The sequence below is a fragment of the Branchiostoma lanceolatum genome, chromosome 17, assembly GCF_035083965.1.
Source record: "Branchiostoma lanceolatum isolate klBraLanc5 chromosome 17, klBraLanc5.hap2, whole genome shotgun sequence".
NCBI lineage: Eukaryota > Metazoa > Chordata > Leptocardii > Amphioxiformes > Branchiostomatidae > Branchiostoma > Branchiostoma lanceolatum.
This window is the reverse complement of record NC_089738.1, coordinates 18882239-18900833: the sequence shown is the minus strand read 5'-3', so window position 1 is coordinate 18900833 and position 18595 is coordinate 18882239. Positions and strand designations below refer to the sequence as shown.

At 45.2% G+C, this 18595-nt stretch overlaps 1 protein-coding gene, 1 long non-coding RNA gene and 1 other non-coding gene across 4 annotated transcripts; all 3 read left to right on the top strand.

Moving 5' to 3' along the window:
* Window positions 1-207: 207 nt before the first annotated feature.
* Window positions 208-4309, top strand: LOC136423059 (uncharacterized). Its single transcript, XR_010753710.1, has 4 exons — window positions 208-474; window positions 1031-1114; window positions 1411-1503; window positions 1780-4309. It is a non-coding gene; the product is annotated as an uncharacterized lncRNA (long non-coding RNA).
* A 1428-nt stretch (window positions 4310-5737) lies between these two features.
* Window positions 5738-5877, top strand: LOC136423714 (U4 spliceosomal RNA). Its single transcript, XR_010753784.1, has one exon. It is a non-coding gene; the product is annotated as a U4 spliceosomal RNA (small nuclear RNA).
* Window positions 5878-8084: 2207 nt separating this feature from the next.
* On the top strand, window positions 8085-18519 carry LOC136422941 (tumor necrosis factor ligand superfamily member 10-like). Of its 2 annotated transcripts, XR_010753693.1 has the most exons (7): window positions 8085-8575; window positions 12125-12176; window positions 12607-12726; window positions 13335-13476; window positions 15442-15588; window positions 16049-16811; window positions 17576-18519. XR_010753693.1 is itself a non-coding variant. In XM_066410872.1 (6 exons), exons 1-6 carry the CDS (start codon window positions 8324-8326, stop codon window positions 16203-16205), a joined length of 870 nt encoding a protein of 289 aa, XP_066266969.1. In that variant the 5' UTR covers window positions 8085-8323; the 3' UTR covers window positions 16206-18519. The 2 variants fall into 2 exon arrangements, 1 of the variants encoding a protein (XP_066266969.1); XM_066410872.1 differs by having other exon boundaries at window positions 16049-18519.
* The last annotated feature ends 76 nt before the right edge of the window (window positions 18520-18595 follow it).

Sequence of the window (18595 nt, the reverse complement as noted above, 5' to 3'; positions counted from 1 at the left end):
TTAGCTCGTCCGCTCTCCTTCTATATAAAACCTCCTTGATCAGACAGATAACCAATCCGGGGAGAGAGTACGGAGTGACATCACCATGACAACCAATGTGCATTTCTGCAACCAATCACGAGCCAGAATTCTGGCAATTGACCAATCACAGGGCAGTAATTTTCCACTCGTCCACTTTAGTAGCCTTTCCCCCGAGCTGGAAAGGTCCATTCTCGATCAGCAACCAGCATGGCAAGATCGTGTCTCTTCTGCTCGAGACTTCGCCTGCCGCCGGGCCCGGCTTAGTGCATCCGCCCGGGCTGGCCCCTTGTTCCTCTCCGTAAGCTTCGTCCATGTAGCACAAGGAGGTTCTAACCTCCTTGGTCGCACGGTCCTGCCAGCCGTAAGAGTCATGGATAAACAGTAGGAGCCAGTCCGTATGCCATTGATATCTACTATGGCGTGATGCTTCAGCCTTTCCCACGACATCCGACAGTAAGTTTCTAGTACTTCTCGATACTGTGCTCTGTGACAGAACTCGGACTCAGAATGAGTGCTTTAGCGTCTTTACGGTGTTTAAGCGTGTCAATGAAACTGTGTCGGTAGACTTCCATGATGTAGAATTAATCTTGTTAGCACAGATAACCAATGGGGTGAAAGACTCTACACTGAGATTGATCTCATCAGACCACCTCCTTGATCAGACAGATAACCAATCCGGGGAGAGGGTCCGGAATGACATGTGTTGGAAGAAATCATTATGTAAAAGGTTCTGTGATTGCCTGAACACAACGCAAATTTTCAAATGTAACGTTAGGTCAACTGTTCTTTGCTCTTGGGAAATGTATTATTTCTATATATATGCGTTTGTGCGGGACCTGAGCATAATTTGAGCAGTAACTTGCACATCGCACGATTTGGTTGGAACTTATTTTGTTGGTTGGAATTTTGGTCAATACTATTATCTTTTTATCAGATTTTTATATGATTTTATGTCACATTCCCGTTTGCCATTGGACTAATTATAAGTCTTTTGTGTTTGTTTCAGCAGCAATGGTGAAGAGGCACCATTGACATACATGTCTGGACGTGCATGAAGTGCAGCAAGTATCGGATACTTTGTGACACCATCCAGGTGAGCATTACCTGTGCCTATATCACAGCAGGCCCTGCTTAGCACTAGTTCATAATTTTAATTATTAAATTATTTATTTTAAAGTAGGATTCAAATTGAAAATGGATCTGTATTTGCCAATTGCACAAACCATACGTATGCCCACTGGTCCACAGTTGCATCTTGTATTTGAAATTTTGGTCATGCAGTTGAAATTATTTTTGTCAGTTTATCAGAGGTGTCCAGTTCTTCCAATTGTACGTCATATTACAACTTGCCATTGGACAGCCGTTGAGCCTTTTGTGTTAATGTTGCAGGTGATGTGTGCACACCCTGGCCCTGCTGCAGAACCTGAATGGATTGAAGACAACAAACACAAAAAACGAGATGATGACTGGATTGACACCACTGTGAGTAGAAGCTGTAAAACTTACTCCAGCCTGATCGTGACGTAACTTTTTTTGAGTCGGGATTGCAGAGTTTGGCCAGTTTAGGTCACACTTTTGTGTTGCAGTCATGGCAGTATCCTTAATTTCAACTTACTTCTGCATGACTTAAGTCCACTCCTGGTAGAACATGAAGCATGCCTTTGTAGTGTTTTGATTAGAACAAAGCAAGAAGACGTTTATTTTCATTGAGTCTGCCTGTCTTAAACTAATTCGTTCTGTAATTTGACTTTCTTTTAGGTAAAAGAAGCCCGGATCAACTACCAATGTTCATGGTGGGACTGATTCTGAGAGGCCGTCGTCCAATTTCCAACTAGTACGCCATCCAGGAAGACCGGTGCTCGTGTGTACGCCATACCTGGACCTGGAATTGTTAAGTGTTTGCATCATTATCATGGGAAGCAGTTCGAAGTGCAAAATGTTTCCAGAGAGTTTGGCTGGGACTAAAAAAAAAAGGCGTGATGGGAAGTTAATGATTTGCGATGTTGCATTTATAGCGTTAACTGAACATACAGTTCCCTTTGTGTACCTGAGGCATTGTCGGCAGGGATGATCACAATCTCTTGGTTGATGGTAGGGTGCTTGACTGTGTTTTGTCGACATCCTGAGTGTTGTTGTTGGTAGGGTGTTGGGGCATTTTGTGAGTGGTGGCTACTTTTGCATACAGGGCTTCAGCCCGTTTCTGTAGTGCACTGGCCCGGTGTGTGGTTGTTTCAGTTCCTGTGGCTGTGTCGATGTCTGAGATTGTTTGCGGAGTGATTGTGGAGTTCACAGTTTCTGAGAACGGGGATTTTCCTGGTTCTGTTAGCTTATGACTGCTTGGCTTCTTCTACCATCTGTTGTTCTTTCTGTTTATGTGGTGGTCAGTGGGTCGTCGGGAACCTAGGCCATTACGTAATTTGCCCGGTGTCGTATCTTGGAGTCCCGAACCAAGACAACGGCACAGGGCCAGAAAGGAAGGCAGGTGGTTGGAGAGCCTGAGTAGTTGTGAGCTGACAGAACCAGGGAAATCCCTGATCTCAGAAATTGTGTACTTTGCAGTTACTCCGTGAGCAATCCTGGCTGTCGACATAGTCACAGGAACTGAGGCTACCATGCATCGGGTTTGTGTACTGCAGAAATAGGCTGGAGCCCTGTGTGCAGAAGTAGCTACTGCTTTCGATATGTCGTAACCCCCCATCCGCAATGTCACTCAGAGTGTCATCAAAATGTGCTCAACACCTGTTCATCCATCAAGAGATCGTGATTCTCTCTGCTGGCAATGCTTCAGGTAGACAGAGATGGTACATGTACATTTCTAGGTTGAACCTAGAACTGAAATGACAATCACAAATAAGATTAACTCCCTGTCACGCCCCCAGCAGTCTCAATATGAAGTTCTTGTACCTATTATAGAATGCAAAGTGTACTTAGTACATTAAATGTATTGTATACATGATTGTTGTATATGTTATATTTACTATGTTATGCTTTAAGGGAACATTTCCAAAGCTTGCGGGAACGGAAAAAGGCGCTATAAAAGACAACAAAACACACAAATGTAAAATAAATACTCTTGATATGCATTTTTTTATTGTTTTCGCAAACAGCCTGTTCGGGCCCGGCTTGGAAATGTGACCCAGTAACCGTAGCATTAGATATGTCTAGTTAAGCTTACTATGTGTTAGGTAGGGTCAACATGGATTTTCCTGGTTCTGTTAGTTTATGACTGCTTGGCTTCTTCTACCATCTGTTGTCCGTTCTGTTTACGTGGTGGTCAGTGGGTCGTCGGGAACCTTAAGGCCATTACGTAATTTGCCTTGTGTCGTATCTTGGAGTCCCGAACTAAGACAACGACACAGGGCCGGAAAGGAAGGCAGGTGGTTGGAGAGCCTGTTTTTTGTCTTTTCTGCATTTTTAAAAAAATCTAGTAGATGTTGATAATGCCCATTTATGGTATAGAGGTAGTTTGCATTTCTAAGTCCTGTTCAAGTTTTGCCTAGTTATATTAAGGCTTTGGCTTATGTTGGAACGCACACACATACACACAAACAATTACATACTAATGTACACACGCACACAACACAGACACACTAACAAACACTATCTGACTGATACCTTAGCCTTAAGCTGCAAAAGGACTTCAAAAAGACAGTCCAAAATGTTCAAAGCTACCTCTGTACCCTGGATTGACATTATCAGCATTTACTGCATATATTTTTTTAGCGAAGCAAGCATTAGTTAGCATTTGTAGCTTAGAATATTTTGCATTTTAGTTAGCATGTTTAGTGTAGCTTTTTTTAGCATAGTTAGCATTACTTGGTAATCTTAAAATTTTTCTCTAAGCTTAGCATTTTTAGCTTAAGTCACGAGCCACTACTCTACAAGCAGAATTTCGGCGACTTGGCAACGTAAAGAAAACGGGACATAAAAAGAAAGCCCGATAGAGACGCCTAAAACTGCGTCAAAACACAGCCAGAGCCGAACCTCTGCTTGGAGAGTAACGAGCCACTGTCATACTGTTAGAAGATAAGAATGTACTTTGTGTCCATGTGGCGTACTGTAAGCACCGGAAGTCAAATCATGTACTGGCATCTAAATTCGCAGTCTTTGTACTCGCTATAAAATGATTTGTTTCTTGTTTTACATTGTTTGTAAAAAGGTCTTTTGTACACACTTAGCCTTGTATTCAATAGGTTTTGTGCTCTTTTGCCTTTTTGTAACACATTGTGCACTTTGCATTCCTCCGCCTTGTTAAGAACTGCTATCAAATAAACAGTTTGAAACCAGGTGTGAAGTTTATATTTCAGACCAGATTTTGGGGAAAATTGATGCTTTCTCCCCTCCCTCAAATCAGCATAAAAGGGATGTTCAGACACAACCAGACATAGAATGCATGGTCCCTCTCTCCCATCCTCTAGGGTCTAGATGATCTGGATGGTACCCTTTCCCCATGTGAAATGGATGGTCCCTTTAATTTCCTAGAACCACAACCCCATTTGAAATAGATGGTACCTCCCTTTCAATACCCTCACCTCCATGTAAAATGGATGTTCCGTCCCTTCACAGATCCTTCATACCATGAGAAATGGATTGCCCCTCTCTACAGAGACCATTAACCCAATGGCCCCTCCCAGACCATGACTCCATGTGAAATGGATGGTCCCTCCCTTTCTAGACCATTCTTGTACTATAGTACTAGTCACACTAGTAAACTCTGAAATCGTTTGCCAATGTACAGACTTTCCCTGCAGACTCTATTTTCATGATTTGTTATTCATAATCAGCTTTATTGTTTTTGTTTTTTCTATTTATTTATAAACAGGAAATCTAATTGGTGCGGCCCAGGACTACATTTTTAGACTAGCCAGGAAACCGGCGCACGGAAACACCCGTTGGAGGCCCCGGACTATAGCCTCCACCAGGCCTTCCTACGGGGGCATGAATCGTAGAATTCCCAGTCTCTAGGGGTTGGCTTAGGGGTGTTTTACCGGGCCCAGTATGCCCACTCTCAGACTGTCTACTTCGCTGTCATATAGAATTTCGCAGCATTTCTACTTTAGCTGCCATAGAGAGTTCCGCCGCCACCCTAGATTTTGATCCAAGGCCGTAAACACACCCCTAGCGGACTAAGCTGTCTGGACTGGCGGGATCGCTCCCAGTGCCGTAGAGATATCGAGGAGCCCCCGATGGTATGGTTTATAGGCTAGGCAAAAATCGGAACAATAGTCCAGGACAATCAGTCCACTGGAAGGTTAACATTTCTCTTTCTCTGAAACCCTATGGTGGCTAAACTCTACTCTCCAAGCATAGGTTGGTGGGGCAGATTGTCACCGTGTGCTCCGTTTTCCGTCACCACAGGTCCGGGCAGACAATGGAAACGACAATCGAACTTGACGTATGCTAATTAGGTAGTCACGTGGCCAATACGTACACCCTACGTCCGTCAAGACTACATATAAACTTGACTTGACTATAAAAGTGTTCTTCACCAACCAGATAAATGGAATTTTTTGTACGTTTTTGACATCGGCACAGAAAAATATTTTCGGTCACCATTGGAAACACGTACGTTATAGATTATGATAGGTTATATGAAGTCTATTTACGGTATGTTCGTTAACGTTGTACACAATCAACACATAGTTTTCTAAAGTTGTCCCACAACAAGAATCACTCCCTGCTTGCCACTGTGCCCTAACGCTCACGCCGTCTCGTTAGCTTTGCGCAGAGGCGATAACATAGCCGATGAGGTCCAACCGAGGCGTGTTTATTGCTAGTTGAAAACTTTTCCCAATACCCCGCCTAAAGGACGTGAAATACCGTCCTAAACGGCAATTTTTTAAAGCTCGAACAGAGCTTCATTTTAAATCAAGGAAGAATGCACATTCACACACATCATATGGGTGGGACTCTAGGGTCACTGTTCAGCCACCAGGACAATGGCCTCCACTAGGCCATCCTACGGTGCATGAATGGAGGAATTCGGCAAAAGGGAACAATTGTCCAAGAGAGTCAGTCCTATGAAACCCTATGCTGGCCAAACTCTACTCTCCAAGCAGAGGTTGGTGGTGAAGATTGTGACCTTACCATGTACACCGTTTCCGTCCCCACTGGTGGAAATAAACGGGGCATATGATAAGGTCACAATCTTCACCACCAACCTCTGCTTGGAGAGTAGCCACTGAAACTCCTCGGCTAGCAAAATTCTGCCTACAGCTGGCGCAGTTTGTATAATGGTATGGTAGAGACTTTATCAGGAAACCGGCCGATCAAAAAACGGAAACACCTGTTAGCAGATCGCGGGTGATCTTACTGCTTGCTTTTATGACTCAGTGTTTTATTTTGGTAGTCACGATATCAAAAACCTGACGTGTTCTATACTTCTGCGGGGTTTTTTTTAGGTTATCACCCCAGTCAGGGTTATTTTTAGTCTGCAATCAGATGTTGGGCAAACAAAATCGTAACATTTTCTAGTTCACCGTTTTTGTAATGAACGGCATTAGGAGTAATAACGACGGCGGGGTGCTAGTAATGTTACGATTTTGCCCTCCAACCTCTACTTGGAGATTAGGGTATTCTTTCTTCAACTTGATTAGCATGAAAGTTAATCCTTGAAGCAAAATTCTTTGCCGAATGAGGCAAGAGTTTTTTTTGGGGGGGGGGGGGTGCCTGTTCACCCTGTTGGGAATATGAACAATACATTTCGTGGGTCTGTTAAACGTTGCTATGGCAACTCAGTAACCAAGTTTTAAAGATGTGACAGCGTGCTGTGAACAGGTAAAAGCAACGCAGCAAAAAAGCCAGCATTATGGCCGGCCTTATCTTCGATAAATCGAAGGTTACCCCCCAAGAAAGTTACGTTTGGACGACTCTAGATCATTGCTCCTTATCGCCAATATTGAAAGTGACGTAAGCAAACTTTTCCCGAGGCGAGGTTAGGAAGGACCCGTAACATTTTTTCCCATTTTAGGCACTCCTAAGGCCATCTGTAACAAAATATGGTTCATACCACTAACATACCATAAATGTTTGATTTTACCTTCCAAAATCTGCGCGGGGAAATTAAAAATAACCCTTAATGGAGCAATAATCTAAAAACAAAAAGACCCCAAGAGTACAGAATACGTCAAGGTTATAAAAGATACATGTAAGTCAATGCCAAGAAGGAACTATGAATCATAAAAAACAGGCAATGTCAGTCGCAGCCTGTTATCACGAGCTAACAGGTGTTTCCGTGTTTTGCTTGGAGATGAGGTTACTTTTTACGTCAGCCCCACTAAAGCATTGTTTGCACGTGTCTGTTGGGAATTGGCCCCCACCAAGCCCTCCTACGGGCGAATGTATCGTAGAATTGGGCAAAAAAGGGAATAATTAGCAAGTAGAGCCAGTCCACGGTGAAGAACACATTTCGCCCGCAAATGAAACCCTCCAAACTCCCCTAGCAAATATTCTCCCTATAGCCGGCGTGGTTAGTCTGGTAGAGACTAGTTGGGAAAAGTAACAGAATATTTCTTGCGTCTGTTGGATGGTATACCTAGTAACCTAAGTTGAAAAGGTTTAAAGTAAAGGCTTTGATTTATCGACTGATTGGAAGTTGCCACCTACGAAAGTTACCTTTCGGTGACTTTTGATCTTTGCTCCTTCTGGCAAATATTGAAAATGACGTGAGGTAAACTTTTGACCTAGGTGCGGCAACGGTGGGCTTCTTGGACGCCCCCCTGCTTACCCGGGCGAAACTCGCTTCCGCGAAAAGTTGGTTTCGTCACTCGGGACTTTCCGTCTATACAAATGAGGCATTGTTTGAGCCTCGGGTCAGGTAACCAAACCAAGGACCCAACGAAACCTCGAAGTTTAGGGGAGGCATGGTTATAAATTACAATGTTACGCAGAAATATACACCACGATTAATGTATATCAGTCATAGATTTGAGGAAACTTTACAGCTATACAGACAATACGTTGCTTTTGGTGTAGAAATTTGTCACTTTTTCTGATTTAGAAAACTTTTCCCCTCTTCTTGAATGGCACCGTCCACGTTTGTTTATTGACCCCAAAAACCAAGACATAGCCCCTCGCCCACTCCCTTTCTACCCGCGTTTCCTTGTGCCGAGGTTCGGTGCAATCCCGCCTCTTTTTGTGGTCTAAAATTAATTTTTGACCACTTTATGCTTCCGCCGGAACTCTCTAATTATCTCACACCTCACATGGGTCTACCTGTCCACTCTCTACAGGCGCTCTACCCCCGGCACGACTTGAAATTTTCTTACTAGCCCCCAGGTTTGCCTGCTCGGCACACACGGCAATGAATGAGGTCGCGTACAACAAGGTTCAGGCGGCGGGCGCCACGGAGAGGCAGATCCGCGTGCTGAAGTGGACGGTAGCGGGTCTGTTTGCCGCGGTGGTCGGCCTGACGGGATCTTTCGTGTACGTGACTGTCAACCTCTTCAACAAGCTGGACGCGGTGGAGAGGGCGGAGCAGTGGCCGGGCGGCGGTCACCACGGCCGCGGAGGTTTGGGACCGGGGCACACGGGCTCTAATCCCAGCATTCAGGAGGTAAATAAGAGCTTGAGTCTTCAAGCAGATGTAGGGAGGGAAGGTTGTAACGTTTCATGGTGTGCAGCCTGTGTAAGAGAATTTGACAGACTGATAACGTTACGGTCTTCCCCCTAGCATTTGCTTTGAGATAATTCAAGACACGTAGATTATATGGGCTTAAGACAGGGATTAGGACTAGTCATACCTTAAAAAAAGAATAAAGGTTCAATATAGACTATTTATAAACTTTCACTTTCTGTAGTTGACAATAGTCTAAAATATCTGTACTTGAACTTAAAAGGTAACTAAGTGTCTGTACTTAAACCTTCTGCATGATAATGAAGCCTTGACACCGAATTAGTATTAGCTAGGGGTTAGGCAGTAGGGAGAAGGTTATTCAGTGTGCCAAAGAATTTGTAAATACTGTATGTCCAATGCGGTGGAAGACGAAACACTTCCAAGTGTCTATTTAACAGTGACGAAAGAACCGAATTATTTAAACAAGTTACCACGAAATACCCCTACTTTCACACATATACGGATGAACAAAAAGTAACCTTTCTCTTGAAATCACAGAACCCACGAATACTAGAAAAAGTGGGACTTTTCGTCTTCCACTGCTTCCAAAAAAAAGAAGTCAAACCCAGCTAGTTAAGATATAGCCAACAATTGTATTTAGTAACAGTAGCCTATTGTTACAACAAAGTCAGACACAGTTTACTGACGCATGTATGTTTTCCCTATGTTTTTACCATGTATTTGCAATTAGCCCACGGGCATGAACTTGCAATAAACTTCTCTATTAATTGTGGTCATGATTCAAATTATCCCGTAAGAGAAGAGTGGGCGGAGGCTGAAACTTTCTCCATACAGTTTCCTTCTCACTTGTTGGCAGACGTTCGCGCCCTCTCAGCGACATGTTTTAGCTACCAGCCAGACTAGCCCAAGGGTACAGGGGTGAACTTTGAGCTTGCAGATTCTATAAAAGTGGAAATCTTTGCGGGGATTTAATTTCGCGATAGGGAGAAAAGGGAGTGTTCGCGGTGGTTTTAAGTTAAACTTCGCGGTTGAAACAAGGGAGGCGGACAGAAGACAGAACAAAAGTTGTCACGGTAGTTTTTAATTTGCAATGAAGAGGTAAACCGCTAAAACCGCAAACATAAAACCACAGCGAACATTTCCCTGTTTTACAGTACGTCACTACGTGCCTAACGTGGCAGTTGGTTTGCATTTACCGCTTGACTTATCTCGCTTTTGTGATCGCCCATCAGACTTGCCAGACTTGTTTTCGTCCTGGAGACTGAGATTAAAACCGCGACATGTTGCGAAGTGTGTATACCTAGCCTCCCCAGGGTTTTACAGTTCAGATGTTGATGAAGTCAGCGTTCTGTCAAGCACCTATATTAGCCTCCACCAGGCCATCCTACGGGGGTATGAATCTAGCCTCTACCAGTCTCCGCGGGTCGCTGGGAAAATAGTAGAAATTGGCCAAATAGAGTGAATTGTATAAAGGGAGTCTGCTACAGAGAGAGGGTCAAATCTGCAATCCTAACTGGGCCTGCGAATGAAACCCTCTATGGCCAAAGTCCCCTGGCATTTTAAATACTCTACCTATGGCCGGCGTAGTTAGTCTGGTAGATCTATAGAGACTACACCAATCTGAGGCTATGGCAAATGCATTTTATGGATGACATCCTCTGCAGGCTCCGAATCTTATGCGAGAGCGCGAAATAAAGACAAGATGGGCAATACAAAAACATGACTCGTTGGAAGGAGACTATATGAACTCTCCAAGCAGAGGTCTGGGGAGCCGACTGAAAAGAAAGACTTTGACTTGACTTGACTGAAAACGGGGCAAATGATAAGAAGGTTACAATCTTCTCCACCAACCTCTGCTTGGAGAGTTGCTATATGGATCAGAAAATCTATTCCAGCCATTAACCGTGAGGAGGGGGGATGTAAACTCAGTCACGTTTGGAACCGTATTCTTCACTCTGCAGCAGCGACACCTAGCTGCAGTGCCAAGTAAAGCCAATCATTGGAAGGTGACAGACGGTCACCGAAACCTCGACTGTTGTAAGCCCTTAGTTGTGAACAAAGCAACTTTGTTTTTCAATCACTCGTCGCTGCTATGGAGGCTAAGCCTGTCGAAACTGGCATGCTGTCAAGAACCTTTCCTGTTGTTGTAGGCCAACATAACAAGCACATTGATCACTTCTTTCTAAAGTTGTCACTCAGTATTAAAGGAGCCTCCATCAGGACTTTCTACGGGGGTATGGATCTTCCGATTTTTCAACTTATCGGGGCCAGAGTCTTTGGCTGGGGGGCCGTATCTACTTGGGAACCGTATATCTGCTTGAGGCCCCGTATCTGTTTGAGATCCTGTAATACGGCACAAGAGACTAGGCAAACTATCACTCGTCGCCTGTTGCCAGGCTAAGGCTGTCGAAACTGGCATTCTGTCAAGATCTGTCAAGAGCCTTTCCTGTTATTGTGTAAGTGTGCTTACTTACCCTCCCGCAGGTATTACATCTGACAAGGCCAACATAACAAAAACCTCAATCACTTCTTTCTAAAGTTGCCAACCTGTCTAGGCAACTTTTGATAAATAACTGTACAACTCAAAACCTTGAATTAGATTAACGCAGCGAACGAGTTTGAAAGCTGTAATCTTCGTGAGAGGTGTCCGGAAGCAGACCTTTTCAGAAATTTCATACTTGACTCACGAGTACCATGGATCTATTGTTACTGTGTTTGCTCGTTATTATATGCTGGCTCAAACCCCTAAATTTCTTTCTTTCTTTCAAACTTGTCGTCTAGCCAAAGAAACCCCAAATTTCAAAACAGGTGGTAATTTCCGTGCGACCCATGCAGGCCCAGACATTACGAAATTTCAGTGTTGACTGGTTCTGTTGTGACTGTTTCTGCCTGAGTGATTCCAACTTGACAAAAAGTGAAACGCATAAAAATTCTTGTCATGGAAGCTCATCTGTGTTGGTAGTCATTGTACTACATAAACTACTTCGTTGTAAAGTCCCGGCCCCCCAAATTTTTGTGACATCCATGCAGACCCCGTCATTATGAAGGACCTATTGTTGGTATTTCTGGTTGACTTATCGTTTCGTAAAGACAGATTTACGGAGTTGTTTGCTCCCAAAATGCAGAATCGCACGCAAAGTGCCTTTCCAGACAGCGGCACTGACATTTGACTGATAACACAAGCACGGAGCGCACGGTGTTTACGCCTCGGGCACTTCCTTGTCAAGATAAAATTACAGACTGGTGCTTTCTTGAAGATTAGTGCAGTCTTAAGATTGAAGGAAGTTGGATCTACTACTTTTTCGAACCAACCTGGATACATCTGGGAAGAAAACTATGGAAAAAAGTTTTAAAACTATAGTAATAGTCCACTGTGTTTTGCTGCTACAGTGATCTGAACACCCTGCAGCTGCAATCAGTCTTCGGGCCCTCCAGCGGTTCCTTTCATACTGCAGGTGTTTGTTTATCGTTAACTTTAGCGCTGCTTCACTTGTAGCATCTTGACGTTTATTTTTTTATTTTTCACAGATCGTCACGGAAATCTTAAAGAACGAAACTCTCTGGCGGGAAAAGCAAACGGGTAAGGATTGAACTTTTGGAGGAACCATGTGCCCGTCCTTTCTCTCAGTGCAGGTAGACTGTAGAATGGTCTATTTTGTCAGTGTTCACTTGTCTTTTCTAGAGTTTCTTGTACGGAGTACTTCTCTCTCGCTCTCCTCTCTTTCCCTCTCTTTCTTCCTTTCTCTCGCTCTCTCTTCCTCTTCTCTCTCTCTATTATTCCCTCTTTCTTTTTCCCTCTTCGTTCCTTTACCATATAGATTCCAATTGCATACGCACATTTTAAACTTTTCAAGTCGTAAGCAGGTGTTCCAGACAAACACAAATGTTGTTGTGCGTACGTTGGAGGGGTTTCCGCCCCGCCGTCGACATATCGGGAGTCGATCTAAACGATAACTTGTAACTTGTGTTTGCTTGTGTTGAAAGGTAGTTTTGTGTTTTCCCCTCCGCAGATAACCACAGAAGACGAGAGTTCGTGCCCCAGGGCCCGTTCACCCTGCATAACGACTCCAGCCGGGCGTACCTGGCCAAGCCCATGGCGCACCTCACAGGGAAATCCGGCTCAGGGCACTGTAAGTTGGACTCTGCGCCAGTTCATTTGACAATTTGAGCACGTCGACAGAAGCGTAAGCGTGTAAGGTCGTTTTCGCGTATCTAAGGTTAATATTTCGTATATAGGTTCATTTAGTTGTGTCCAAAGAAGACATATCTTATGCAACGGCTGTTACTCCGATGCAACGTTGACCAAAGACAAAGAAAGAGGACGAAAGATATTCGACAGTTATAATAGGTTTAAATAGCAGGCTAATTACCGTATACGAATTACATTCTGCCGATGTGCTGGCTCTTTGCCAGTTCATTTGTTCAAATAAAAATGTGCATCAAGATGAATAGTGTGTCTTTAGGTTATTTTAGAAATACAGCCAGACGTTTGCTAAACTTCGTCGACCACACAGAACGTTCTACTCTTTGCTCTACACCAAGATCATTCTAAAAAGTTAGAACGTTAGCACGGAATTGAGTGTCTGTGCTCACATACAGAGAAAGGGAGAGAGAGAGAGAGAGAGAGGGGGGGTGCACGTTTGATACATATCAAATCCATGTAAGCGTAAAGTTGCACTCGCATGTATTTCCTGACGGTATTCGGTAATACATCTGACATGTCTGAATTTCTCCATAGCTCGTCGGCACGGCCGGGGTGAGGGAACGACGAGGATCCAGCACTGGGAGTCTCGGCAGGGCCTGGCTACGGTCGCTAACGGGATGACGCACAGGGACGGCGCCATCCGCGTTCCCGTGGACGGACTGTACTATGTCTACAGGTAAGAAACATGGAGGGGTAGGGGGAGGGGGGTGTTAGGATGAGGATCCAGCACTGGGAGTCCCGGCAGGGCCTGGCTACGGTCGCTAACGGGATGACTCACAGGGACGGCGCCATCCGCGTTCCCGTGGACGGACTGTACTATGTCTACAGGTAAGAAACATGGAGGGGTAGGGGGAGGGGGGTGTTAGGATGAGGATCCAGCACTGGGAGTCCCGGCAGGGCCTGGCTACAGTCGCTAACGGGATGACTCACCGGGACGGCGCCATCCGCGTTCCCGTGGACGGACTGTACTATGTCTTCAGGTAAGAAACATGGAGGGGTAGGGGGAGGGGGGTGTTAGGATGAGGATCCAGCACTGGGAGTCCCGGCAGGGCCTGGCTACAGTCGCTAACGGGATGACGCACCGGGACGGCGCCATCAGGGTCCCCGTGGACGGACTGTACTATGTCTACAGGTACGGAACACAGGGGTGGTTGGGGGGAGGGGGTGTAAGGATGGGGATCCAGCACTGGGAGTCTCGGCAGGGCCTGGCTACGGTCGCTAACGGGATGACACACAGGGACGGGGCCATCAGAGTTCCTATGGACGGACTGTACTATGTCTACAGGTAGGAAACACAGGAACTAAGAATGAGGCGAAACGTTAGACGAATCCTACGGTGGCAAAATCGCAACTAAGACAGTGTCCATGGGCCACCGACGGTCTAGCCTGGTCCCAGTCTCTAGGGTCGGCTTAGTGGTGTTTTACCGGGCCAGTCAGTTTCTGATGGCCTTTCTACCTCTGGCTGCCATCCTACTATCGCTACCGCTGCCATCCTACTTTTCCGCCGACCCAAGAGACTGGCAGCTTGTCAATACGGGCCTGATTCAAGGCCCATCAATCTGATGCGCCCAATGGGAACAGAGCAGACTGATCTAATTATTCCGCTGAGCTCTGATTGGCGCGCCAGGTTGGCGCGCGTTTTCAGCTGTTCGGTCCCTCTGCTCATTACCATATCTAACATGGCCGCCATCTAAGACGAGCGACGCACGCGTGCACCACAAGGCTACAGAAAACATTGTTTCTAAGGCTCTCTTGTTGCTAAACTAGCTTAAAATCTGAGCTATACTGAGTCCCCAATGCCCCTCTGATCTCATGGCTGTCACTCTGGAAATTAGCGTGAAAGGACAGCTGTTTACAGTCATTGTCAACATGTCGCTATCAGAAACGTGACCCAGGCAGTACAACAACAAATACCCGTGAGATTTTCGGGCGGCCGAGCAAGATCTTGATTATCACGATATTTCAGTTTGTATGGATTGGAGAATTGGGAACAACAACCTTTGGTATTTACTTGTGCTTCTAAACAAGGTATAGATTGATCCCCGGTGAACACAAATGAGCACATTGCTACTGAGTACATGATGCAACCAAGGAGGTTTAATCAACTGACATGTTCCGCAAGCCAATTATCCTACACAAACAGATCCTGATTCGCCGCCGTGGGCAGCGCCCATGTCCAATCGCGCTGTCAGACCGCGAGACACCCGGCGCTGGGAGGGCCATAAATCGAGAGGATTATCTATTATATCCGACCATACCCTAGGTGCCGAGCTAATTAATCCAAGGCCGTAAACAACACCCCGAGCGGGCTAAGCTGTCTGGGCGGGTGAGGGTCACTCACAGTGCCGTAGAGATATCGGGGAGGCACCGAGGGTATGGATTCCAGGCTACCGACGGTCTGCCAGCACTCAAACCAGCAGGAGCATTTCTTTTCACAAGTGGTGTTCTTGGAGGCAGATCTTCAGTGGGCCATGGGCACTGTCTTGGCAGGCAGTTACCATTGTACCACCGTAGTATCTGCTTGGAGCTAGCGAATTCCGCTACAGTTAGTATTTAGTACAGCAGGTCTCCCCCAGTCTTCTCGATGAGTGTGTCGGGCTCTTTCGACCATCTCATCTTATCCTTTATTGTGCCTCCACAGTCAGCTGTATTTCCGACACGTGCGCCCCCCTGCGGCTGACGGGAGCTATGCAGACGATACAGGTGACCACCAGCTGCTGCACTCCACCTACAAGAAAAGCGCCACCTACCCGGAAAAGCAGAAGATCATGAAGAGCGCACGAACAAGGTATGTTTATTTAGTTGTTATTTTCTGCTGTTCCTTTCTATAATGCCCTTTGACCCACTGTTGGAGTCACCTGTCTGTAAGATCACGTGCTATTGGAGATGTGACTACAGTAGTCGGTCAAAGGTCCCATGAAGCCTGTAACTACCCCCGCCTATACTTGAGCTCAGGGAAGAATGATGCGCCTTGAGATGGATATCAAGTGTCCTCCTCAGTCGTCACCCCCGTGAAATAGGCTCCGTCTCTAAGGCGTTGTCAAAAAACTGCTCAATGTGTGTGAGTGTGTGCCTGTATGTTGTTCTACACTGCATTTCCTATGTATGCAATACCACCTCGCCATACACCCTCAGTGCTTAGCTATTCTGTCTGAAAGTGTAGCAACGTAGGAAGAGTAAGTGGTCAAGTCTGACATCGTTGATCGCCTTGTTATAACTTTTCGTCTTTTGCTGCTTGTCTCTCTCAGATGTTGGAGCAAAGACAGTCAGTACGGCCTGCTGTCCAGCTACCAGGGCGGCGTGTTCCGGCTCCGGGCGGGAGACAGGCTCTTCGTGCAAGTCAGCAACGTCGCCATGGTCAGCTTCGAGGAGGCCGCCAGCTACTTCGGCGCATTCATGATATAGAACGCCATGTTGGCGTCCCTATTCTCATGTCACCGAATCGCAGGTCAAGCGTACAACTGGACGTCGTTGTGTTTTATGGACAACTTTCGATATATTCTTCTGATCTTTGAGATTTGGGAAGTTTAGTGGTAGCTATTTCCTAGTGTCTGAAAACGAATGAGCAAATTGCAAAAAGGGTCACCAATATGGCGGCAAGCTCCTTCGGCGCCTTTATGATATAGAACGTGATCTGTGCGTCTGCCGCCATCTTGGTGTCCCAATTTGACATGCAAATAGGGGCACCAATATGGCGGACAGGCCTTCATGGCTCAGTAACGTCGCCATGGTCAGCTTCGAGGAGACCGCAAGCTACTTCGGCGCCTTCATTATTTAGAAAGAGCATGCATCCTTTTCCTGCCAGGCCCGTTCAAAACCCCTGTCACACTTTCAGGACATTCCCACGACTTTACTCCCGACCACTCCCCAACTAAGGTCGGTTGGGAGTAGCCTGGAATCCATCCTATTCTAGCTCCAGTTCGCTCCTCTGATCGCATCCAAGCAGAACTAGACTTTCCCGACTTTGATTTTTCATAATGTACAATCTGCTGGCACAGACGGCTTTTAAAGGCATCCAGAGCATTTTATGTGGCTTGAAAATTGGAAATATTCTAGTTGCTGTAATCTTTATGAAATTGTCATTTAATGCCACTGTTTACCACATTTGCGTGATGATTACATGTCACAAGCGCTCAAAAGCCACGCGAAAATAAGCTACACAATGACCCCTTTAGTTTCACGCGCCTAGTGTAATTAGATTGAAACAGAACTCAAAACGGTTTTTTCGTCGGTAATGGACCGTTCCCGTCGAACACCATATAGAACCCCCTGTTCTATTTGGAACACCTCCGTCAAAAACAGCGCTAGTGGGACAGAAATGACAAGCAGAAATGACAATGCATATCTGGGACAGATATCTCACTGCATTGGCTACATGAATACCCAAGAAAAAAACGAAATGAAAAAGAAAATATCTCGGGCACTCAAGGGGACGGAGCTTACGTAACACATTGCCAACTACTACCAAGTCCGTCTCTCATGTACTTGTGCGTTATTCCTGTGTTCGACTGGAACGGTCAGTTCTCTGCAAGTTCCGGCGACGGGACGTCACGTTCCAAGAAGTCGGAAAATTTGAGAACAAAAACGGCGGCGCTGACAGCGCTTGGATTTTTTTTTGAGTGCTCAACACACAGCGACATCGCATGTTTGCTCCTTGAATATCGATATGTAATGGTATAGTGTTATTGAAACTTACTATGTGTAGAAATGGCTAAAAACTGGAGTTTTTTAATTTGAGTTTGAAGCCACATAAAGTGCTCTGGGTGCCTTTAAAGACACCTTGGCAACCTCGCCGAACAACTGTCATTCACAAATGACCTTGCTCACATCGAACTCCCGAACATGGTCTGGAGAAGGTCGGGAGGCCATGGTAGGCTATGTGTGACAGGGGATTTACATGAAATGTAATAGCACGCAACGGCCCTGGCCTGTTCCATATTCCCAATCAACCAATCAGATACTTCCGCGCCTGTTGTTGGAGAGATCGTAGCAGCCAATCACAAAGCCTCTTGACCAATCCTGGCTTCGTGATTGGCTGATAACTTCCCCTACAACAAAAGGCGTGGAAGCATCTGATAGTAGGCTAATATCAATAACTATCAAATGTCGAAAGATAATGTCAAGTAAATGACACAAAATCGTGTTGTTTTGTAACGGAATTCCTTAAATTCACTATAAATACCACTGGCAAATGGCCATGCCGTTTTCGGCAAAACAAACTAATCGGAATATTTCTCTAAGTAGAGGAATGTCAAACAGTATTGGTACTCACCAAGTTTTGTAAAGTTATGTAAATATGTACAAAATATTAAAATTTTAACAGAGTTTTAAAGCTTTTCTAACTCCGTTCGTTCTAGTTAACATTAAAACAAGCAAAGCTTTCTACTAGTAGGGTCAAGAACAAACCTTTGTATATTTTGAACATACATTTTCCTTGTTACATTTTCCTTGTTATTCTACAGTTCATAACTTTCTGTCAGCTTTTTTCTTCAATTTGTATACATAGGAACAAGTTAACTACATAGACTGCTAACAGTGGTAAATTTAGCATATTTTTCAATAATTACAGATTGCTATATGATTGAATATGTCGAAAATGTGCCTGTACAACTGCTGCTTGGTCGAATAGCTCGACACTGCCAAAGAAATATATCATACACAGGTTTTCTATCTTTTGTACCGATTGTTTGCACCAAATAAAACATGTTTTACACAGGGACTTGTGACGTGACTGCATGCAGTATCATTGAAATAATGGTTTTAGCTCACAAGTTATCTTCGCAAAGAAGGCCATG

Excerpts from the sequence above, each read along its gene's own strand:
- LOC136422941 (XM_066410872.1), top strand. The coding sequence starts at position 8,324 with ATGAATGAGGTCGCGTACAACAAGGTTCAGGCGGCGGGCGCCACGGAG. Across the intron at positions 8,576-12,124 it reads CTAATCCCAGCATTCAGGAG|ATCGTCACGGAAATCTTAAA; the intron begins GTAAATAAGAGC and ends TATTTTTCACAG. Across the intron at positions 12,727-13,334 it reads GAAATCCGGCTCAGGGCACT|CTCGTCGGCACGGCCGGGGT; the intron begins GTAAGTTGGACT and ends ATTTCTCCATAG.